Raw genomic sequence first — 24,651 nt, 5'->3', positions numbered from 1 at the left:
TAGCAATGATCACCAAGACAGATCCCAAAATAGAGTAAAAGCTACTAATTAAGTGCAGAAAATATATATGACTTCATTTATATAAAAACTTCAAAAGATTACTTCTGAGTGTGTGTGTGTGTGTGTGTGCAAAAAAAAACATGCACAGGAATGATGAATAGAAATTTTAACTAAGTACAACTCATGGAAGGGAAAGGAAGGGAATAGAAGAGGGCTCTAAACATATCTACATTATTTTATTTCTTCGGGAAAAATGGCAGTATGTTAAGACTGGACAAAGCTGTCTTGGAAAAAAAATATTAGGCAGAGCCCTGGCCAGGTGGCTCAGTTGTTGAAGCGCCGTCCTGTGCACCAAGGGCTGCGGGTTCGAGTCCCAGTCAGGGCACATACCTAGATTGTGGATTCGATCCCCAGTTGAGGTGCGTTTGGGAGGCAACTGATTGATGTTTGTCTCTCACATCAATGCTTCTCTCTCTCTCTCCCTCCCTCCTTCCTCTCTCTAAAGTTAATTAAAACATGTCTTTGGGTGAGGGTTAAAAAAAAACTAGGTATACTTCTCTTTCTAAAACGTATCCTGCTTCTCCGGGCTCTGAGAGTTCACCAGACGTTGCACAGCTCTTCTGAGACGCAGGGTCGCGTACGGAGCAGTCCTGGGGCAGGGCCGAGGCGGCGAGCCTCGCTGCCCAGAGCAGTGCTCTTGGGGTCGTGTTTACTGCGGGACCTTCCCTTTCCTGCTTCACGGCCCTCTAACAGCCCCTCACTTTGCCGCTTCTAACCCGCTGTGCACATGACAACCGCACAATGTGGCTTCTAAGGTATTTTGCCTTAAGCAAGAATAAAAAGTAGGTTTCAATCTGAGATGCTGAGAAAACTTCCTATGGGCTAAGTTAACTGTAGACTTTGTAGCATCTGTTTCGCTATTCAGAAGCCACCCCTCAGCTCATCCCTTTTTATTTTAAATGTCTGGCTCCTGTCTGTGTTTAGACAGTTGAAATTACTGGGAAGTTGAGTTTATGGCAAGTGATGACATGCTGCAGTATATCTGACAAAATAAACTCTTCCTGACTAAAATGTGAAACCAAAGAGTATACATATATTCTCAAGCCAATATAAAAAATATAGAGACAAAAAATGGAAGTACAGATTTAAGTTAAAAACTAAGCTCAAATGGTCAGAAAAAAAAAAAAAGCGCTTAATTTTACCCCTGGTAAAAAATTAATTGAAAATGCACTGTGCAAACTGGCACAATTCAAAGCAGTTATATAAAACTAAAATCTACCATGAACATAATCACAAAATTAGAATATAAGCCAAAAGAAATACCCAGATTTTAAAAAGTATTATTTCATCCTGGATTTTCTTCCAATATGGCACTTTACATCTGAAATGTATGTTTCCACAGATGAATTCAGAGATTTAAAAATCATTTTAGCCCTGGCTGGTTTGGCTCAGTGGATGGAACATCGGCCTGCGGACTGGAGGGTCCCAGGTTCGATTCCGGTCAAGGGCATGTACCTTGGTTGCGGGCACATACCCAATAGGGAGTGTGCAAGAGGCAGCTGATCGGTGTTTCTCTCTCATCGATGTTTCTAACTCTCTATCCTTCTCCCTTCCTCTCTGTAAAAAAGCAATAAAATATATATATTAAAAAAAATCATTTTAACCAAAAAGCAAACCAGTGAGGCACAGAGGGTAAGCTAATTGGGTACGGAGACACATCTGAGCCTGTTTCTCTTAGAGTGCGGTGTGTCCTCTCCTGCCAGGGCAGGGGCTGTCCTGACCCTTAACTTGACCCACCCAACCTCGCAGCCAATACAGCCATGGTGTGGGGACGAAACCTTGCGAACCACATGGCTCAATTGAGAAGAAAGCAGCACACATATAGGAAAAATTCAAGCTCCTGACCAAAGAGCTCAGCAAAGAGCTTCATTAAAAGCTAGCGTTAGAGTTAAATGGCCAATCACCTGCTGGAACATGAACTGGTATTTCTGTGGTGTATATATTACAGGGAAAGCTATGAAAATCCAAACTCCATTAGAAGACAGACGATTGCAACAGCAAAAGGCCAGGAAACCAAACCAGCTAATTTTTCACTAAAAGGAAATACCTAACCTTTGAGCTTTTAAAAGCATTCTGAGTCTAAGAAAAAAAAAAGGGGGGTCAAAGAATTCACAAGGACAGTATTACTTTTTTCCCTTATTCATCTAAAAAAATTTTAAGTACAAGGAGAAAGGATTGGCTTATACTTGAGAAGTGAAACAACCACACATCAGAGGCAGAGAGAACGACGTAATTAATGAAGAGGTGACTCCCTCCTGCTGGGATGTGACCATTAACCAGCCAGGGTCCCTGGAGATGGGAGGAGAGAAGAGGCTGATGCTGGACCCGGAAGGAAAAGACCAGAGGTCCAGCCACGTGGAGAAGCTGAACATCATGACTTCAGCAGGAAACAGGTGACCTGTGTTCAAGTTCAGCTTTCCCTGTAATGGGCTCATGACCTTTTGGAAACCATTAAATTACTTGGAGCTTCGGTTTCATCATCTATAACCGAAACACAAGGTTAGGTGAGATTTGTTAAGGTATCATTTATTGCTACCGAGTCTGATTCTATTTTACGAGCTGTAGCTTTATGGTGTCTAAATGTCCCTTAATGTGTGTGGGCTGAATTCATATATTCAAGCCTTGCATTCTTACAGAGAAAGAAGAGGACCATGCTCATTTGTTTTGTAACTCACAAAGCCAAGCAAAGCAAATGTTTAAAAGTGCTTTCTGTGGGTAAAATACAAATTTTCAAATATGACTGTCAAGAGCAAAGAGAGGGTATATAAGAAAAGGGTGCTATTATATTCTCCCACGGAAACTCCGACGTGCAAAATGTCAGTCAGTCAGAGGACCAGCGTTTCCCGTACTTCTAAAGCATTTCTTAAATTACAGACCCACTATAAACGCTTTTCAATATTCACACTAAAATTCAACCAAAATCAACTTTCTTTGTTAAAAAAATAATTGCATATGAAGTTGGAGCAACACTATTATTAATAACCACAACTGACACTGAGTCACAAAACATCACTCCACCTCTTAAGCCTCTGTTCCTTGCTCTTTCTCCCCAAAGAATCACAGTACATAGTATTTTGCATCTCTATTGTTATTCAAGAGCAGAAACACCATAATAATCATGTCAGCTGAGAAAAAACACCCAAGGACAAATCCAAAGGTTGAGAAAACCAACACAGAAAACTGTTCGCATGGCCTCAATTCAAACCAACAGAAGAGACTTAGAGTCGTGAGCAGGAAGTGATAAAGACCTTAGGAAAGTGGGCACGGCTCCTTGGAGCTCCTAACAAACACACAAGGGTCTTACTACACTTTTGTGATGGATTTTATGGCCAAATACTCTAGGACAAAGTCTCTCAGTCTCAGCCATTCTCGGGCTGCAGCACGGGGAGGGGGGACACAGAGAGCCCAGAGATCTCCTTGACTTGAGCGGACAGAGGCTGGAGGTGTGGGAGGCGCAGCAGCCAGCACTGGTGGGGCAGACCACTGGCGGAACGGGAACACACACAGGGTGGGGAGTGGGAGAGAGAGTAAGGAAGGAAGTGAGGGAGAGCTCCTGAGATAATGCTTTTCAAGTCTTAGGCGGTGCACAGATCTGTGAGTGCTTGAGGTTAACTAACTCCTCCAGGCTTGGCAGGCTGGAGAAAATACACTCGGAAAGCATGACTAAAGGAATTCACAAAGAACTGGAAAGAGTTTGCATCCCCAACAGCTAAAGTGGAGGGGCCTTGAATACACAGGGCACTGGGCAGATTTCTCAGAAAGGTCCTGACTTAGTAGTGGGACTTACTTAGCCTCAGATTAATGGCTGCTGTGTGGTGAATTTGAAGAGACAGCAATTGGAATTAATTTTTTACGTATGGCAAATTACTAATTCTTTAAAAACAAAACAAAACTCAACTGCATTCCATTGACTTTTTTTTAATTAATTTATTTTCACAGGTATTTTCTTTTTTTTTTTTAATTGATTATGGTATCACATAATTGTCCTCATCCCCCAATTCCCACCCCAAACCCTCCCCACATATGCCCCCACCCCCCTGTTGTCCGTGACCACTGGTTAGGCTTATATGCATGCATACAAGTCCTTTGGTTGATCTCTCCCCCTTTTCATAAGAGTTAACCAAATTCTTTTCATAAGAGTTAACCAAATACGCATGCATTTGCTAAATAATGTCTTTCTCTGATGATTTATAATCTCATTGTTATCCTATACAATAACAATGTATTATAATAATACATAATAATTAAGCTGCCTAATTCAGGGCCCTCTAACCTGGCCTTGGTCTGTCTCATGCTGTCACAGTGCTTTGATTATTACAGCCTCACAGACATTTTGACACTCGATAGGCAAGTCTCTCAGCACTCTTCTTTTCCAAAATGTCTTACCCATTCTTACAGGTCAATTTCTCCACGTGATCCCTGGAACTTAACTATGTTTTGAGATGTTATATAAACAATATATTTCTAAATAATATTTTTTACTTCTCTTTCCAATAATGATATATTTTATTTGCTTCAACCCCTACTGTATTTAGTGTCTTGTTTATTCATCACTAATTCAATCCTAAAGTCTCCCCAATGTTCATTATATGCAAACGTGATAGGTATTTTATGAAATTTCTGATCTGCTGTGATGTGGACTGAAGATTCCCTCCTCTCTAGTACTGGACCTTCCGTTCCCAGATTTCAGACCACCTTTCTTCTGTGGCTCCAATCAGACCAGTGCTTACACAGGCTTCTGTCATTATGCCACAGGATGATAAAGGCCAATGAGGGCAGACTTTCCAGTAAACGGTGCTAGGTTCACTAGGCTCATAGGTAACAGTATTAAAATTGCTTTCTACTTCAACCATCCACAACAATCAACCCTAAGTGGATTACAGACATACAGTTAAAAGGTAAAAGAATAAAGCTTCTAGAAGATAACGTAGACAAATATCTTCATGACCTCAGGCTATAAAATAATTTCTTCAACAAGACACAAACAGCACTAACCATCAATTTAAAGTTATGAACGTCAGCCCTTCAAGACACTGTAAAAAGAAAATAATAACATGCCACAGTGGAAGAAGATCTGCAACACATTTAACTAATAAAGGACGAGCAAGGGGAATATGTTAGAACTCCTCCAAATCAACGAGAAAAAGACAAGCAACCAACAGAAAACTCAGTAAAAGGCACGTACTTCACAAAAAAGAGCTTACCCAAAAGGCCGATAAACATGTAAGAATCATTAAAAACCAGCAAAGACAGAATAAACCACAGTGACACACCATTCCCCCAGATTGACAAAAAAAGGGCAAATTAGGCAAAAGCACGTACTGACAAGGATATAGAGCAAAATGAACTGGTGGAAATACAAACAGGCTTAATGACTTTTGAGAACAATTTAGCATTAACTAGCAAGGGTGAGAATTTGCAGACCTTCCAATCCAGCGCTTCTATGTGCTATGTGCTCTGCCTGACATATATATATATATGAATGTTCAGAACAGTTTTGCGCGTCATAACAAAATACTGAAACTAAACAGGGTCTCCAAACAGGAGGATGGACAGGCAAATTATGACACAGTCAATGAGTGAGTAGTATCCTATCTAATAAGAGTAATATGCAAATTAACCGTCACTCTGCAACAAAATGACAGCGCCCATAACCACAAGATGGCGGCGCCCAGTCTTCTCAGCCCCGCCAGAGTCCCCCAGTCTCAGGGAGGGCTGCCGCTGAGAGCCTGCAGAGTAAGCAGCCTGGAGGAATGCTGCCCAGAGGCCCTCCTGACCCTTTATAAAAAAACAAAAACAAATTCACTCCCCACGGCGCGACCTGCCAGCGGCAGCAGCCTGGGGTCTCAACCACTGAGTCACACCAGCCAGGCAGATATGGAGGAATTCTTAAATGTTTCTTTTTTAAAAAAATATATTTTATTGAATTTTTTACAGAGAGGAAGGGAAAGGGATAGAAAGCTAGAAACATCTATGACAGAGAAACATTGATCAGCTGCCTCCTGAACACTCCCCACTGGGTATGTGCCCCCAACCAAGGTACATGCCTTTGACCGGAATCGAACCTGGGACCCCTGAGTCTGCAGGCCGACGCTCTATCCACTGAGCCAAACCAGTTAGGGCTGTCCAATATGTTAAAGAAAAGACCCTATCTAATAAAGAGGGAATATGCAGGGGAGGGCATTTGGGGGTGACCAGGTTGTCAGGGGAGGGCAATTGGGGATGATCGGGCTGGCAGGGGAGCAGTTAGGCGTCGATCAGGCTGGCAGGGGAGTGGTTAGGGGGTGATCAGGCTGGCAGGCAGAAGCAGTTAGGGGCAATCAGGCAGGCAGGCGAGCAGTTGGGAGCCAGCAGTCCTGGATTGTGAAAAGGATGTCTGACTGCCACAGGGATCGGGCCTAAACAGGCAGTTGGACATCCCCTGAGGGGTCCCAGATTGGAGAGGGTGCAGGTTGGGCAGAGGGACACCCCCCCCCAGTGCACGAATTTCGTGCACCGGGCCTCTAGTATATACTATATAACAGCAATATGAATGAATCAGGATAAAGAGGATACATGAGATAAACTTGCAGAAAATAATAAATCCCAAATTCATAGTATTGACTACCTTTGCAGTAGGTGAAAGATAGGAGATAAAATCAGAATGAGGCATCCAAGAGAGTGTCAAAGATGTTGGCAATTTAATTACTAAGTTGTCTTGGGCGATGGGGACTCGGGTGTTCTTTTTGTTAAGCCATACATATTCATTAAATATTCTTTTGTATTTATATGTCAGAACACAGCTTTTTAAAAACACTGATAGTCTGCAGATCCCCTCGCCTACCCTGAAGGTTTACTTTCTGGATCGTGAACCTGGAACACAACTGCTGTGGGCATGCAGGCATGGCCAAGGTGGGGGATTAAGTAAAAGTCTGCATACTGAGTAGTGAGCCACCAACCCTCTCCCCTTTCTCAGCTCCAAGTTGATGATAACATTCCTTAGCTGTCATCCTATTAAGGTCAACAAATCAGTGATAACATGTCACGTGCCAATCCCTATGTGCTAGTGCATGGGTTCCGCCTCTCTTTAGCTGAGCAGGGCTAGTTCCTGCATTCACCACGCCGCCTCTTAGCTGGCAGCATGTCACCCCTACTCTGCACGGAGCGCTGACAGCAGTGACATCTGCCGCCACCACCACATGCTTAACTTTTGGTTGCGCTTTGTTGGATTTCTGTGTGTGTGTGTGTGTGTAATGGAGTATCAGCTTTAGAAAACACAGCCTGACATACAAATGCAGTACTAGTTGGTCTTGGAATTTGATCGTGTGGTAAAATAGCCAAAAAAAAAATTAAAACTTACCTCCGCCACTTCCTTTTGGAAAGTCAGCGTCATCTGGGTTCTGCCATAAGCAAAAGGCCCATCTCTCTGAGAAACATTTTCAAGCCACTTGATTATGAGTGGAGTTGACACATTAAAAGGCAGATTTCCAATAATATGTACATTTGGAGGATCTGGTTGACAGGAGAAAAACTAACTTGAAATGATTTCATCAATATAGTTTGAATATAATTTTAATTAAGTGTAAAAGTCAAACTAAATAAATAGCATCAAATAAAAATATATGAAAAACTATGGTTGAGTATTTTCCACACCATTTATTCTTCAAAAGCAATGTTTTTTGTTTTTTTCCCAATCAGCTTTGAATTATTAAGGAAAAAAATTCTACCTAATTAGCATTCAGTCAGTCAGTGAAAGCCCTCAGATTTTTGGCTTAGGAAAAAGATACAGTAAGAACTGCTTTGAGGAAAAAGAGAATTTGCTTTGGACACGAAGAGGTCAAGGTGCCTGTGGCCCCCAGAGGAACGTGCAGAGGGTCGGACGCCCGGGAAGCGGACACAGCCTGCGAGTGCCTGCGACATGCAGGTGTAATCCAGGGAGGAGTAACCCAGCCAGATCTGTAGCAGCAGACACCGAGGAGGAAGAGCTCAGAAACAGGTGAGAGGTGGGAGAAAAAATAACACCAGCAAAGGAGAGCCAGAGACAGCTCACAGCGATGTAAAAGGAAAATCGGAGGGCATGGCATCAGGGAAGGCAGGAGCAGCCACCTTGCAGACGAGAGTCGGCAGCAGTCAGAGGAACCGGGAGAACTGTCATAGGCTGGGGACCCCGGGGAGGTCACTGCGGCGGGGCAGGGGCAGGCAGGTGCTGAGAAGAGCATGGCATGTCGGAAGGCGGAGAGGGCCAGCACCAACCACTGCAGGAGCCTGCCCTGGAGGCCAGACCCCTGGTGGCGGCTGACGGGGGCGCACCAACATCGCCCCTCCACGTGTTCTACAGGGTTTCAAAGGCAAAAACCAGAAGCGCTGAAACACAGGGGTTCTCAATAAACAGTCTGTGAACGAAGAGGGCCTTGGCTGGCCACTGAGTGTGAACACAATGGAAACAAAGGTAAAAGGAAGGTTGGGTGTGGCTTGGTTCACTAAAACCCTTTCTTTTTTACCATTTGGAAAAAGCAACACTTTATAGTTCACCTCATGCACTAGCATAAATATGTCAAGTTTATCTGAATAGAACCCAAAATATTTGAAAAATGGGACAAATAAATTAGAAATAAGAAAGAGTAATAGATTTTATATTTTGGAAGAAAGTAGAAAAGCAGAATAAAATTACAATACATATTACCTATTAATTGTTTGGATAATTTTTAATATAAATATATAATAACATCTGTAATATATAATAATGTAAGTATTTCCACTATAAATAATAACAACAACAACAAAAGGAAAACCAATCCAAAGTCACTTACCATCCTCCCACTGTCGTTTAAGACTTTCTGGGAAAGCCCTTTCGACCTTAAATGTCAACACATCGCCATGGACAATCCTCAGTTTTCCCGGTGCTGCATCAGAGAGCATCTAGTTCAGAAAGGCCAATAAAATGAGCTCACACACTTTGTCAAATACTGCAACCAATTTTTTTACTTCAAATCTATGCATTATTAAATCAATCTGAAAAGCCAGAGACTAAGCGTGACTGTTAATGAACTCAAGTTCCCAGTATCAACCGCAATAGACTACAGTGGCATTTCACTTTTAACATATGAATGAGGGGACAGCAACAGATGAAAGTATAAAAATAGCTTACCATTTAACATAGGCTATATTAATGATATTTTGACCCTCAGAATGACTTGTATTTCAGTATAGATTTAGCAAAAACTCAACTCCTATCTGTAAGTTATTAAATTAGAAAGCATTTGTAAGATATTTTTTTAAATCTTTATTGTTGTATTATATATGTTGCTTTTATCCCCCCACTGACCTCCTCTAACCCACCCCTACCCCTCACCACAGGCCTTCACCACCCTGTTGTCTGTGTCCATGGGTTATGCATAATGCATACAAGTTCTTTGGTTGATCTCTTTCCACTAACCCACCCTCCACTGACTTCCCTCTGAAATTCCACAGTCTGTTCCATGCTTCTATGTCTCTGGATCTATTTTGTTCATCAGTTTATTTTGTTCACTAGATTCCACATATGAGTGAGCTCATGTGATACTTGTCTTTCTCTGACTGGCTTATTTCACTTAGTACAGTGGTCGGCAAACTGTGGCTCGTGAGTCACATGCAGCTCTTTGGCCCTTTGAGTGTGGCTCTTCCACAAAATACCACGGCCTGGGCGAGTCTATTTTGAAGAAGTGGTGTTAGAAGAAATTTAAAAAATTTGGCTCTCAAAAGAAATTTCAATCATTGTACTGTTGGTATTTGGCTCTGTTGACTAATGAGTTTGCCGACCACTGACTTAGTATAATACTCCCCAGGTCCCTCCATGCTGTTGCAAATGGTAAGAATTCTTTCTTTTTTACAGCTGTGTAGTATTCCATTGTGTAAATGTACCACAGCTTTTTTATCCACTCATCTACTGATGGACACTTGGGCTGTTTCCAAATCTTAGCTGTTGTAAATGGTGCTGCTATGAACAAAGGGGGTGTATATATCCTTTCGGATTGGTGTTCCTGATTTCTTAGGATATATTCCTAAAAGTGTGATCACTGGATCAAATGCGAGGTCCATTCTTAATTTTTTGAGGAAACTCTATACTGTTTTCCACATGGCTGCACCAGTCTGCATTCCCACCAGCAGCGTATAACACATCCTTGCCAACACTTGTTGTTTGTTGATGACAGCCATTCTGACAGGTGTGAGATGGTACCTCATTGTCGTTTTGATGTGCACCTCTCAGATGATTAGTGACGTAGAGCATTTTTTCATATGTCTCTTGGCTTTCTGTATGTCCATTTTGGAGAAGTGTCTATTTAGGTCCTTTGCCCAGTTTTTGATTGGATTGTTTGTCTTTCTTTTGTTAAGTTGTATGAGTTCCCTGTAAATTTTGGAGGAAAATCCCTTATCGGATGTATCATTGGCAAATATGTTCTCCCATGCAGTGGGCTCTCTTGTCATTTTGTTGATGGTTTCTTTTGCTGTGCAGAAGCTTTTTATTTTGATGTAGTCCCATTTGTTTACTTTCTCCTTAGTTTTCTTTGTCCTAGAAAATATATTGGTAAACTATTGCTATGAGAGATGTCTTAGGTTTTGCTGCCTGAGGTTTCTTCTAAGATTTCTATGGTTTTCCGACTTACATTTAAGTCTTTTATCCATTTTGAGTTTATTCTTGTGTATGGTGTAAGTTAGTGGTCTGGTTTCATTTTTTCACATGTACCTGTCCAATATTTCCAACACCATTTACTGAAGAGACTGTCTTTACTCCATTACATGCTCTTGCCTCCTTTGTCAAATATTAAGTGAGCATAATGGCTTGATTAGATTTCTGGGTTCTCTGTTCTGTTCTATTGCTCTATATGCCCGTTCTTATGCCAGTACTAGGCTGTTTTGAGTACATTGGCTTTGCAGTATAACTTGATAGCCAGTATTGTGATTCCTCTAACTTTGTTTTTCTTTCTCAAGATTGCTGCAGTTATTCGGGCTCTTTTTTGATTCCATATAAATTTTTGGAATATTTGTTCTAGTTCTGTGAAATATACTGTTGGTATTTTAATAGGGATTGCAATGAATCTGTAAATTGCTTTGGGTAATATAGACATTTTAGTGCTGTTGATTCTACCAATCCATGAACATGGTATATTCTTCAATAATAAAGATAAATGAAAAAAAAAAAGAAAGAAATGCTCTCACAGTACTACAGTGTTGGCACCTAGCTAAAAAGAGCCTTACAGCTAAGCCATCTATAAGTTTGTATTCTGTTAAGTGCCTCTGTATCCAACACAAAACTTGATTCTTGAAGTTCTTGGTAAGTAAAACCAGATGCAGCCCCTGAGCTCATAAAGTCTAGAATGCAGAAATGAATATAGTCAATGCGCACAAACATGGCTCAAGTAGATTACAAAGGAAGAGGTGACCCTCTTCCTCATTAAGTCTCAGCTCAGGGAGCTCAGAGAACCTCAGCTCCAATTCAGGGAACTATGGCCTTGAGCACCCCATGGTCTTGCTTCTCTAGCTCAATCCAAGCTCATTTCCTCTCCTAACTCTCTCCTTGCCTAACCCAGGCAACTGACAGGAAGGATGAAAGAAGCATCACAGAAGCCAGAGAAGACACGGACCTCCTCTGGGCCTACACTGTGCCTGGCACATGCCTCTCTGTAGCTTATAGCTACAATTATGTGTATCTATCACAGTTATGTGTACCTATATCACAATTAGGTGTCTGCAGGTTCTTCCCCCCCGGTAACAATGCACGCTCCATAAGGGCAGCACCTGTTTCTTTCTTTTTTTTTTTTAAATATATTTTTATTGATTTCAGAGAGGAAGGCAGAGGGAGACAGAGATAGAAACGTCAATGATGACAGAGAATCACTGATCGGCTGCCTCCTGCATGCCCCCTAATAGGGATCATGTGCCCTTGACTGGAATGGAGCCTGGGAACCTTCACTCCAGAGGCCGATGCTCCATCCACTGAGCCAAACCAGCTAGGGCGCACCTGTTTCTTATCTACCTCAAGGTCCCCTGCAGCTACAACAGTACAGAGCGAGTACTTCTAAGGTATCTGTTAAGTGGATGACCAAATGGCATTCAGTTTTTTGTGACACTGGAAACTTCCTTGCCTAGCCTGTGAGATTTGGGGTTCCATAAATTTGTAAGGTCAATTAGCTGGCAAAGACTTATTTGACTGATAACAGGCAGAATCACACAAGTAATGTTTCAGAAATACATAGTTGAATTGTCTATACTGGTAAGAAGCTAAACATTTAAAGTTTGGGAATCAACTAGTTTAATATATTTAGCCATGGTACTTCAGCAAAAATGACTGTGCACCTCTGATATTAAAATATATATGGATTATTTAAAATCACCACCATTTGTTAAAATTTAATTTGATGATTTCCAGACACTAAATCTTAGAAAACGTAATAACCTCAATATACTATAAATAAAAAAGGAGATAGTTCTCTAAGGAACAGGCTCTTAACTGTACAAAAACTGTGTATTTAATGATAGCATTTACTGTCAATGAAGAACATTAGAATTTTTCTATAATTGTTTCACATAATTAAAACAAAACAAATTAGCATACCAAAAACAAAGAGGCAGAACTAAAGGCCTATGTTTCACAATGTCAATATATAGAAAGTAATTAGTAATTAAGACTCAGACAAAACAAAACAATGCAAGCTAGGCTCCTTGGCATTAATTTACATGCTCTGATAACTCAACCATGCTTGAGATGTTCATTTTTCCACATTGACACACCAAGCTGCCTATCAGGAAGCTGATATAACACATTCACCTTCCTTTCCTAGGTTCAATGTTACATTCCATTATGTATGTTTTGATTCCCCTTCAGGCTGAAGTCTCCTTCAATGACAAACCAAACCCTCCCATTCTTTACAAGGCCTACTTCTCCCATGACTACTTGGGAGCCCGATCTTCCTCTTTCTCACTCCCTATTGCAGAAGGGATGAATGCTGGTGTTCACAGCTTTATGGGAAGGGTCTTTGGGGGAGAAAGCTCGCAAACTGAAATGGTATGACTCTAGACAACAGCCTTGCAAACACCTGAGGATATTCAGCAATGGGACACTTTCTAACTACCCACTCACAGAGAAGACTGTCTCATTATCATAATATTTGGGAATGATGGAGGAGTGGGAAAGATCACTGTTATAGCCCCTCAAGAACTCCAGAGGTATTACCTCTGCATACACTCCAGGCACAGCGGACTATGAGTGCAGGCACTTGCTCACAGCCAAATGTGTACCTTACGGACATTCTCAAACTGTCTATCTAGTTTTCAATCCTAAATTCTTCCAAAATGAGAAGTAAGCTTAGAGCAAGCATGTCAAACTCAAAGGCTAACACGGGCCAAATATGCAAATATGCAAGGTTTAAGTTATGTGGGCCGCAAAAAAAACAAAAGCTTCAATTTTCATAGAAACGTAGGTTTATTTTGATAAAGACATGCTGAATACAAAGGGCTGAAATAAATGAGGAATCGTTAACATAAAATAACAGAAAATTTTAATAAAAATTAATATTTTTTTCTTGAACATTAACTTACCAGACACTGAATAACTGCACAAATTAATAAGCATCACGCAAATAAACCTATTTTTCTTGTTCTCCGAAAGCGAAATTGTTGCACACACCAAACAAGTCAGTGCAAGACTAATAACGTGGCAATCGGCTGCTAAAGTATTTGCTGCTGGTATTAGTGGAGAGAAATGGTGCGCCTGTGCGTAAGGCACATAAGGGAAATGAATGCAACAAGATTATAGTAATCAGTCATTAGCGAAAGTTGTAGTTCGTTATTAATAATGCTGTATAATAAAAGCGTAATATGCAAATCGACCAAATAGCGGAACGACCAGTCAGTGGGGGGCAGGGCGAGCGAGCAGGTGGCGCCAGGCCAGCCAAGGCATGTGCCAGCGGGCAGAGGAAGGGAATGGTGATGGGGGGTGCGGGGAGCAGTGACCAGTGGCAGTGCAGGGGCGATGGGCGGGGGTGGGGGGGAAGGCTGGCACTGTCCCCTGATCGGCCTGTCCAGTCGCCTCCTGCAGAGGGAGGCCAGGGCCAGCGATGGTGGGGTGATGGGGGCGGTGCCATCCCTTGATCACCCGTCCGGACTCCTCCTGCAGAGGGAGGCCAGACCGCAGCTTTGGCCGTCAGTAGGACATCCCCTGAGGACTCCCAGATTATGAGAGTGCACAGGCCGGGCTGAGGGGATACCCCCACCTCCTCCAGTGCATGAATTTTCGTGCATCAGGCCTCTAGTTATGTATAACAGGATATTGTAAAAATTAAGTTACAACATTTTTATTAAAACGTTTCTTACATACCTTATATTGGCTGGGCCGCAAATTTGACATGCTTGGCTTAGAGTAAAAGGACTCTTTAAATCCTAGCTCTCATGACCAACACACAGAATTATAGAATTCTGACTCTCTAGGGAAGTAATTACACCACGTCTCCAAGAGAGAAAATGGTTTTCCTGGTGTTAGGTTTTGTAAAGCGTCCGCGGCCCCACATAAGGGAGAGGGCCTTCACTAAAAGGAGGAGACAAAGGCAGAAGTGCCCGCATGTGCTCACTAAAATCCTCTCCTCCAACAGTCAAGGCCCTGGTGCACACTTCCCGCAGGGAGTGACTATGGCCCACCCAGGTACTTTGGTGGTGATCTCATTTGATGATGAAAGAATTTATGTAATTCTTGGAACTTAGGTACAATGATAAATTCCTTGAGAATAAAACACTGTATCAAATAGCCATCTTGCACATTTTATGCCACCTTCTCCCGGTGAGGGGCCTAGGGCAGCCAGCACTGTACGGTGCGCTAAGCACCGGCCACACAGCTCAGGACCATGGCCTTCTTCCTGACACAGTAAGAATCCCCATGCTGCTGAATAAAGGCTGGGCTAACTGTCAGGTAAACTATATGAGAATCAAAAAAACTATAACAGAGGATATGACAGGAGAAAATACAAATTTATTCTTATCAGAATACATAGAAAAGACAAATGCCATTTAAAAAAAAAAATTCAAGACGTTACAATAGACTTTTTGAGGTTGAAGATTACAGCATTTCCAAAGGTCAGCTTGCTTTGCGTTTTAAACAGGACCAGAACATATATGGTAGAAACTCACTTACTCAGCCTCATGAAGGAATTAGATGCTTGACTTATTACATTTTCTATTCAATGAACGTTTACTCCTTTAAGTGTTAGTGTTTCTTAAAAAGACATATATGGAAATCTTTATCAACTATATTGCACAATTCTCTTCTTTAAGCCAAGTACAGTGAACCCAGTTTCACCCTGTTCTTGATGGCTTCTTCATTTCTGCCTGTAGAGTAATGGCCTCAATGGTTATGACCCTGACGACTGTGCTCCCCCCCGCCCCCCCGTTTTTATATTTGCTTTTTATAGCTGTCTGCCACAGTAATAACTGTTACTTCTTGCTGTTGTCAGAGGGTCTGCTTCGAGCACTGATCTCTACACCTTTAACCTGAGGCGCAGCGGGCCAGGAAATCACTCTGCTGTAAGCCATCTTTTGTTTACTTGTTGTTTTTGTCTATGTTATGATTAATATGGTTTTAGCTACATCAAGTAAGTTACATGTGTAAATTACATAATCATCTCATAGCAGAAAGTCAAGCAGTCTTCCCTTTTACGAGTTTGCTAGAGATGGAAGAATTTCAAAATTTTATCATCTCTGATTAAAAACAGCTCCTTCTGCCAGGATGACTATATTATATTTTATGTCCCTTTATAAGACGATGAGAAGGGGAGTAATTATAACAACCACCACTGATCAGCTACTGCAATATATACCAGGCTCTTTACATAAATTCCTGTCTATCCTTGCAATAACTACCAAAGGTAACTATTATTCCCAGATGAAAAAGCCGAAGCTAAGAAAGGTTCAACAATAAGCGCAAGGTCACAAAGCTAGTGATATACCTGAGATTTGAACACCAGCCTATTTGAGTCTCCATTCTGTTAACTTTCCACTTTGTCTATCAAGTAGAAATAATCACTCTGTTTACCTGTTATAAAACCCAGAGACAATACTAACAATAATCACTGCCTTCCTATTTCGAAAATTCCACAAAATAAGCATATAACGTAAAGGTTAAGAAGAATCCTAGAACTTCTTACCCTGGACAAGATGGACTGTAAGGGACCAGATATACTCTTTTCCCTTAAATAAACAATGGACAAAACAGTCGAAACAACAATACACAGACACTGGACATCAGAGAGCACCTGTAAAGCCTGCAGATCCAAGAAGCTCAATGAACCCCATGAACAAGAAACATGAAGAAAATGACACCAAGGCACATCATGAGGAAACTGCTCAAAACAGTGATTTTAAAGAGAAAAATATAAAAGCCAGAGGAAAAAAGACAGAGGAGCAAAGATGAAGATGACAGATTTCTTGTTAGAAGAAACATATGAAGTCAGCGGCACAAAACCTTAAGAGCAGTGAAAGGACGCTGCCAGGACGTTTTTCAAAAAATGAAGACAAAACAAAATATGTTTCAGACATAAATGCCGAAAGTTACATTACAAACAGATTCACGCTATATGAAATGCTAAAGGCAATCTTTCAGGTAATAGGAAAATGATACTAGATGGAAATACACACAAAATAGTAATCTCTTTAACACAGAATTGACTTTTAAAAGAAAAATCGCATTGTATGGTGAACTGTGTACCATATGGGGAAGTATCACAATGAGCATACAAGGAGAGAAGCAAGTAGACTACCGTAGGTTTGTATGCTAACACTCGAAAATACACTGGGATATGTGAAGACGTATACCACACACCTTCAATAAACCGCTAAAACACCAAACAAAGTGCTACAGCTATACAATAACCTGGAAGAAAATGCAAGAGAAATTCTAAGCCCCATTGTTTCCACAGCACTGAGGATTTTTTAGTTCAAAGAAATAACATTACTTTTCTCCTATACTTCTTTCCAGATCAGCACCTACTGATCAATCCTTAATTAAAAGGGGTGTATAAAGCATGCGATTAATAATTTAACTGATTAATTATATAAAGATTTGCACTAAATTTACTAAGTATGAAGTATTCAATTCTCATAACAATCCTATGGGCAAATTGACAGAGAGATCGGTACCCACAAAGGTCACAAACTAGTAAATGGTAGAGCCTGAAGTTGAACCCAGAGAGTCTGACACTCGGGTCTGAGTTCTTCACCACAGAACTGTACTATATGCTTTCACAGGTGAGAGATGTTTTCCTCCTCTACAACATGCTGATACTGAGACCTACATAATCACCATGTTCTTTCCTCTAAGCTGCCTCCTGATAATATAAGAACTGAATTAAGCTACAAATGACATACTTCCAACTAGAAGACATTTTATAAATTATTACAATTTCTTTAAAAAGTAATTCTATGAGCTTAGAAGTCACTAAAATGGAATCCTTAAAATAGATCGCTCTCCTCCTGCCTGTACTTGGTTTTATGATTAATTTAGTACTTCTAAAGGAAAGTGGTTTTACATATTGAGACATTCTTTACAGGAAAAAGAAGTCTATTTGATATTTTGGTATCCAACATTTCTCTTTAAGGCAAACTCCTTTCCTGCACACAAGGCACCAAGAATCTTGCTTCTTCTACAGCAACAGTGTACATTTTTTACAGTGTAATTTACCTTGAAATCAACCTACTTATATTTAGAAAAAGGGCACAAAACTTCTTGATAATGAATGCTACACAATTATTCACTTTCATTATTAAATGACACATTTAGTCCGTTAATCAGATAGATACACAGATAGTCAACCTTATTTCCCTCGCGAGGCACTACCGACCACCTGCCATGTGCCGGGCACTCACATGTGGTAGAGATGCAGCAAGAAACAGCAAACGCATAAGAACACACAGATGGCATCAGATGATGGCAAAGCTAATGAACAAGTAAAGCAAGGTGGTTTGGAGTGCAGGGGCTGGGGGGGAGCATAGCTGAGATAAAAAGGGTGCAGTTGTTTTTTAAAGTCTGTCTTCAAAGATCTTTAGTTTAAATCGGACAGAATATGTGAATTAAGATGGAGACGGACAGAAATGTGATTTACCTCCCTGCCCAATGAGAAAGAATTGCATGTAATATTGGGTGAGACTGAGGGTTAAGAAGTCTCTTTAAGAGCCTAATATCAGATGAGTATTCCCTATGTTGAAAAAGGGCTAGATGATTTAGTCTGAGAGAATTATGTAGTGCTGTTCAGTTTCTTTTTATCATCTTATGATCTTACCAAAAATAATATCCCCACTTCCACCTCCAATTGAGATACAGTTCTTAAAATAAGAAAGCAGTTCAAAGCAAAAATTCAATATTAAATTCCACATTTGATCAAAGAATATGTACCACATAATATCCACAAATAAACTTATAAGTCTGAAACCAATTCTGTCAATAAAGACTGGCGAAATTAGATCAAAGTAAATATAAAATTTTGTAAAACATAAAAACAGGATATAGCAAATAAGAAAAAAAAAATCACTAGGTTTCTTTTAAAAATCAGATGCATGTCCTAGATTTTCAAATAAATTTTCTCAGAGTGTTCTGGCAGAAATTAAATATTTTACCATTGATACACATACATGTATTAGAATGTGCTAATTTAAAACCAACTGTTCTTCAGGTATGAAAATAATCATGCAGATAATTCGACTATTCTATTGGACTCACCTAATAAATTACTAAAGGCTCTTTAAAGTTTTAATTAGGGGGGAATAAAAGGCCCTTCAGTCATTAAGTGTCCCTGATGAAGAATGATCACTGCCAACGTTTTTAAAATGTATGTCCCTTCTTCTTACTATTTTTTTTTTAATCCTCACCTGAGCATATGTCTCTACTGATTTTTAGAGAGATAGGAAGGGACAGAGAAATGCCGGAGAGGGAGAGGGAGAGGGAGAGAGGGAGAAGTTGAGGGAGAGAGAAACGCCCTGACCAGGGATGGAACATACAACCTAGGTATGTGCCCTGAGCAGGAATCGAACCTGCAGCCTTTTTCAGTACACAGGACAGCGCTCCAACTGAGCCACCTAGCCAGGGCTGTCCCTTTTAATTTTAAATCCACACCTGCCTTCTTCACTTCTCACCTGTTTGTTTTAATTTTTTCCTTGAGAAGATCAAAACAAGTTTATCCTCTCCCCGCCAACCTTGAGAGGTGGCTCTGAATTCCCTCACTCCAGGCTTCTCTTCTCTAGTTGTAAAGTGTCCAGTTCCTTCAAGTATTTCTCATGCAATATAGTACCAACTATTTTGAAGATGCACATACCACTTCATTCACACCTCTTCTTGAATCTATACACAAAGTGGTACTACTCCATTCCTTCACTTTAAAAATGCTCTTCTATGAATGCCTAAGCTTAACAATTAGTCTCTCAATTAAGCCAATGTCTTCTCCGTCTTCCGCTTGTAGAAATGATTTTCTGAATTTAAATGAAGTTCTCAGAAGTCATGCTGAGTCATTTTTACTATTATTTACCCTTATTTATTTTTAAAGGGCTGGGCCATAACGCCCACAGATACTAGATTTTTAAAAAGGTGACACAAAACAGCTAGATTTTTTAGTGTTTTTATAATAGCAGGTTCATTCAATCCTGGTCAACGGACCACGTGAGGATGCGTTAGAAATGCAGCCTTCTAGGCCTCAGGACAACGAATCAAAATCTCTGGGATGGAGCCTGGGGACCTGCAACCTATCGAATCCTCAGGGATGGTGAGGCTTAACCCTTTGCACTCGCTTGCTTTTTTCTCGATTCCTTTATTCTACTCGGGATTTAATGCTAACCGTGTCGAGTCACACTCGACATCCGAGTGCAAAAGGTTAAGCCTTGGCCTAAAGATTCCCATTGGGTCTTTAAAAAGACACTTTCAGTGTCTCACCTGTAATCCAGGAAGGAAGCGGCTGTCCTTTTCCACCACCAGAAGTTCAGCAACGCTGGCATTGAGAATGGACCGTGTGATCCCCCCTGGCCCGGGGCCTACTTCGTACACGTACGCATTTGTCAGATCGCCAGCTTTCCTTACAATTTTATCTGGAGAAAAGGAAGTTTCAGTTATCTTGATTATCTTGGCAAATTTTGGTGTATGGCATTAAAAAATAAATACAAATTCTTATCAGCCATTACTTAATCAACGAATCCTTTATATACAATATGAATCCAATTATTTAACTCTCAACCTCAACCAACACATAGTGGCCGTTCATCATCCTATCTCATCACTGTTGAAAAGTACCAGCCCCTTAACAAAAAATAGGATTACCGTGACAAACGTCTTCAGCTTAAATTGGCCTAACATTGTGTTTTATGTTCTTCCTCCAAACCAATCATTTCCTAAGAAGAATGGGCTGGTTAAGCATGCACCGCTTTTTAACACTTGTTGAGCATCAGACATCTGAATGGACAAGACTCGTTTCCCATTCAGAATTTTCCATGTTGCTATTTTAAAATCCAGAGGCAGAAAGTGCTGGCAGTGTCCATTTTTACCTCTGGATCTCTGGCTGCTGGACCATATGGCACTGGCAACAAGTTCACAGATCATAAGACTTGCAGAAACTGGGGTTCTTGGTCGTTTTCAGTTAGAAGTTAAATTTAGCCGTGGAGGTTTTTAAGCTTTGCAAACATGCAAGTTGATATGGAAAAGTTAAAACTGTAAAATACTCATCTACTTCTTTAAGTTAGCAGACCTTAAGAAATCATGGGAAAGCAGATTATGGAGGATTCAATGCAACCAGTGGTCACTCTGAAACACATACAGCCGGCTGGGCTTACTGACCGAGCTATGAAAACCCTGCCAGTGTGCCTCCTGGCACAGTGGTAATCCAGTCACTGAAAACAACCAGCCCTTCTCGGCAGTGTTCACTGACACTGTCAAGTCCCATTTCTGCTCCTGTTATTGAGAACTGACCTTTGTAGGTTTGGAGCGAGAAAGTCTCTCATCCCTCCCCAAATAGCTTTGTCTATTCAAGGTGCAGGAAGGGCTGGCACCTGCTGGCCATCTGTTTGGCACAGGCGCTTCCTTGCTTTCTCACAAGTCCTCAGGACACGCTCACTATCCCGCTTCAACTCCTCTGCACTTTCCATCTCCCTCGCCTGTTTTATTTGAACAGGTCGTCTAGAAAGCAAGGGGAAGAAGGCAGGGGGCCCCAGCTCAGGTGTAAATTCCAAAGCTGATCCTTGCTGGGGTGCGGACCAAGGTCTCTCAGAGGGAACAGAGGGGATACATTAAGCACAGGCATGATGGAGGGAATTAACATTCTCACTTTTAAAAGTGGAGAGCGGTAGCAGGCACGTCGGTGCCTTCTTCATGTACAAATGCCATCACAGCGGCACAGGCAATTGGCTAAGCCTGGGTTCCGTCTTCTCTGCTCCCACTGAGCTGCTCACCTCAGACAAATACCTTAATGTCCCTTCCTTTTGGTTCCCATAGAAGAGAGAAGAGTATCTAGATTCGGGAATTCACTCCCGGGGGAGAATAAAAGGCTCAAGGAGAAAATACAAATGAAGAAATCTTTAAAAAACATAAAGACCTATATTTTCAGTCCTGAGAGGGATGCTTTATACCTAGAATGTGGCTCATGACTGGCGGAAAAGGCTGGTTCTGGTTACTACCAGAACCAAGTAACTGTAGGGGTGGGTCTTGTTGTTGGACCTTCCTTCCATCCACGAATTAAAAAACAGAAGCAGAATTAAGCTATTTCACCCCAAGTCCTCTTGCTACTGGCAGCATAAAGGCTCCAAGTCCAAGAAATAAAACTTCTTAGTTGTGCTTTGTGGACGGTGCTTAACTGAACCGACTGAACTTTTTGGGTGGGAGGTACTGATCTTCTCAGCTTCTGAGGAGAGGCCAAATAGAGTATCAAAACCTCAAAAACGGAATGTGCTCCAACAGGGAGGTCAGCGGGCACATCTGTCATCTGTTCCTGCAGCCTCGTCCCGGGGAACATCACTCGGAAACAGGGGTTAAAGGAATGTACCCATTTGCAAAACTCATCCAACTGTGCGCTTCGCACTGGTGACTTTCGTTGCGCAGCGGGAGCGGGAACGCCAACTTCCTAAACCTAAGCCCCTCGCGGGCAGGCCTGGCCCTTTTCCCTCCGGCTTCGCGACTCCAGCACCTGCAGGGCTTGTTCGACGTGCATTTACCGAAGGAGAGCTGGCGCCCTCGAGGACTTCTTAGACGCAACAAGGACGCGTTTGACACTCTTTGGCGACCAGTTACGGATAACACCAACCCCGCACAAATCTAAACTCGGGTAACTTCGGGCGGAAAGTAAACCGAGCCGGCACGTGCAGCCCCATTTCAGGGTCAACACACCCGCCTTTCCTTCCCCAGCACCGCCCCTACCTCTCTCTCCCCGTCTTCCTTCCCCAGCACCGCCCCTGCTCCCCTCGGGGCTGCGTCGCCCGCCCGCCCGCCCGCCCGCAGAGCCCTGCAAACGCCCGGGCGCGGGGGTCCGAGAGGCCACCACGCGTCCCTCGCGTCTGCCGGGCGCCGGGTCGCAGCAAGTGGAGGAAGGGCCCGCCTCAGGGCCGCGTGCACACCTGGGCCTGACCCGGGACGCCCGCCCGCAGGGTGCGCGCAGGCCCCGCGCCCCACGCGCCCAGGGCGGGGGCAGCCATCCACCTGTCAGCCTCAAGTCCAGGAGGAAATTCTGCGAGAGCTGCTTCGCCGCTTGCAGTTTGAACAACTTAATGATTTCTCGAATCGTGGGCAACGGTGGGAGGCGGAAAGTGCCGAGCGCCCCGGAGGCCGCCATGAGCCTCCGCGGGGGCAGTCCCAGCCGCACGCGGACCTTTCCCCGCCGCTCAGGACGCACCCGGCGGAGGAGGGGCCTGGAGGACTAGGGCCCGCCTCCGGGCTCACCTCATTGGTCGGCAGTATCCGGCCGGAACTTGAGCGCGGACAGGAAATCCGGGCGCTCTCAGCGCGCAGGCGCAGCGTCGGGCTAGAGGCGGAGCAGGTAGGGGGTCCGCCGTTTCGCCGCCTCTCCGGGGCGGGCGGGGCGTTGGCCGGGACTCGGAGGGGGTCCGAGGATGCGAGCAGCCCAGCCATCAGCCTGGGCTGACTGGACGTAGGTGGACGTACCTAATAGTTGCGGAAAAGCTGGTGATCAGAGATAAAACTATTGGTTGCTAACAACTCTCTGGCCGGTTTGGCTCAGTGGGTGGAGTGTCGGCCTGCGGACTGAAGGGTCCCGAGTTGGATTCTGGTCAAGGGCACAGGCCCGGGTTGTGGACTTGATCCCCCGGACCCCGGCAGGGGGGCCGTGTAGGAGGCAGCCAATGGATGATTCTCATCATTGATGTTTTTCTCTCTCGCTCCCCCTCTTCCTTCATCTCTGAAGTCAATAAAAAAAAATATTAAAAAAACACACAACTCTGTCTCATGGTTAGATGTGTATGGGACCTCAGCACTGCAGGGCGGATGGCAGGTTTCTAACTTCTCTGAGCCTTAGTTTTTCCATCTGTTAAGTGGACAGAATGTCTGCCTAAACGGAAGAGGTCACCGGGTGTGCGAATTCAGAACCTGGTGCAATGCGTGGCACGTGGTAAACCTGCAACCAGGGCGGCGGCTGCTACTTCAATCACCTACAGGTGAATGCGCCCAGAGGGTTCAGCCTGTGTCAGCACGGTTTGTTAGGGAGAGGGTGTTAGCAGAATCAGCTCTCCCGCCCCTTTAACATGTATACATCAACGAGAAAAACTTCCTTGTTCAGTACATGAGGCTTTAGGAAGTGTTTTTGTGTATATTTGTTCCTGAACTTTTCACTGACAGTATTGTGACATCAATAGGATAAGCATTACTAGCCTGAGTTTAGAGCAGAGGAAACAAAAACTCGGGTCATATAACTTAAATTTACAAAGCCAGAAAATTGTGGGACCCAGATCCAATCTTAGCTTCCCGACTTGCAAGATGGCTGCTCTTGCTATTAATCTGCTTTGCATTGAGTCTTATTGTCTTGTTTACTTTCCCCCAGTTTTCTTATTGCCCCTTCATGCTTCAAGTATTCAGCCTCTACTCGCAGAATGGGAAAGCCAAGGACGAAAGGGAAGGAACATAATAATAATAGCCAACATTCGTTGAGCTTTTCCCAAAGTCCCAGACTTCACAACTGAGCGCTTTACACCTATTACTTCAATAAGTGTTATAAAACATAAAGTTTTGCCCTAGGCTGTTGCACAGCTAACAAGTGGTGGACTCAGGATTTGATTCCATAAGTTTGTGTCCAGAGCCTTCTTTTTAAGCAGTGCAGTCAGTGTAGAGAGGTCATTTGACTTGCCTAGGATGCTACATCTAAGTACAGAAAGGAGGATCAAATATGCGTTCTGTCTCTCCATTATACCAGAGAAAACAACAAAGCAAAGAAATATCAAATCTGTCTGATAGATAGGGTAATTTAGCTTTTCTAATCCTTTTTGCAAATTGCTGCATCGATCACAAGTGAATCTTATTTTTTTTATTTTACTTCTCAGAGTAGTAAGTTTAAAATAAAGCTAATGGACAACCAAGTAACTATGGTATGACATGGAAAACCCAGCTGCCTTCTGTTA

The 24,651-nt window shown here is 42.6% G+C and overlaps 1 protein-coding gene across 2 annotated transcripts in view; it reads right to left on the bottom strand.

Annotated features, from left to right (window-relative positions):
* TFB1M (transcription factor B1, mitochondrial) overlaps positions 1 to 22,922 on the bottom strand; it is a 39,641-nt gene extending 16,719 nt beyond the window's left edge. For both annotated transcript variants that reach the window (XM_079779712.1, XM_079779713.1), the window contains exons 1-4: positions 22,724 to 22,922; positions 19,979 to 20,130; positions 8,850 to 8,958; positions 7,400 to 7,551 (exon numbers count right to left, since the gene is read on the bottom strand). In XM_079779712.1, the coding sequence (XP_079635838.1) occupies positions 7,400 to 7,551; positions 8,850 to 8,958; positions 19,979 to 20,130; positions 22,724 to 22,856 (546 nt within the window). In that variant the 5' untranslated portion in view covers positions 22,857 to 22,922. The remainder of the gene's footprint in view (positions 1 to 7,399; positions 7,552 to 8,849; positions 8,959 to 19,978; positions 20,131 to 22,723) is intronic.
* Positions 22,923 to 24,651: the final 1,729 nt, after the last annotated feature.

Source organism: Cnephaeus nilssonii, assembly GCF_951640355.1.
Source record: "Cnephaeus nilssonii genome assembly, chromosome: 9".
NCBI lineage: Eukaryota > Metazoa > Chordata > Mammalia > Chiroptera > Vespertilionidae > Cnephaeus > Cnephaeus nilssonii.
Note: the sequence above shows the minus strand (reverse complement) of the source record. Positions and strands in the feature narration are given on the sequence as shown.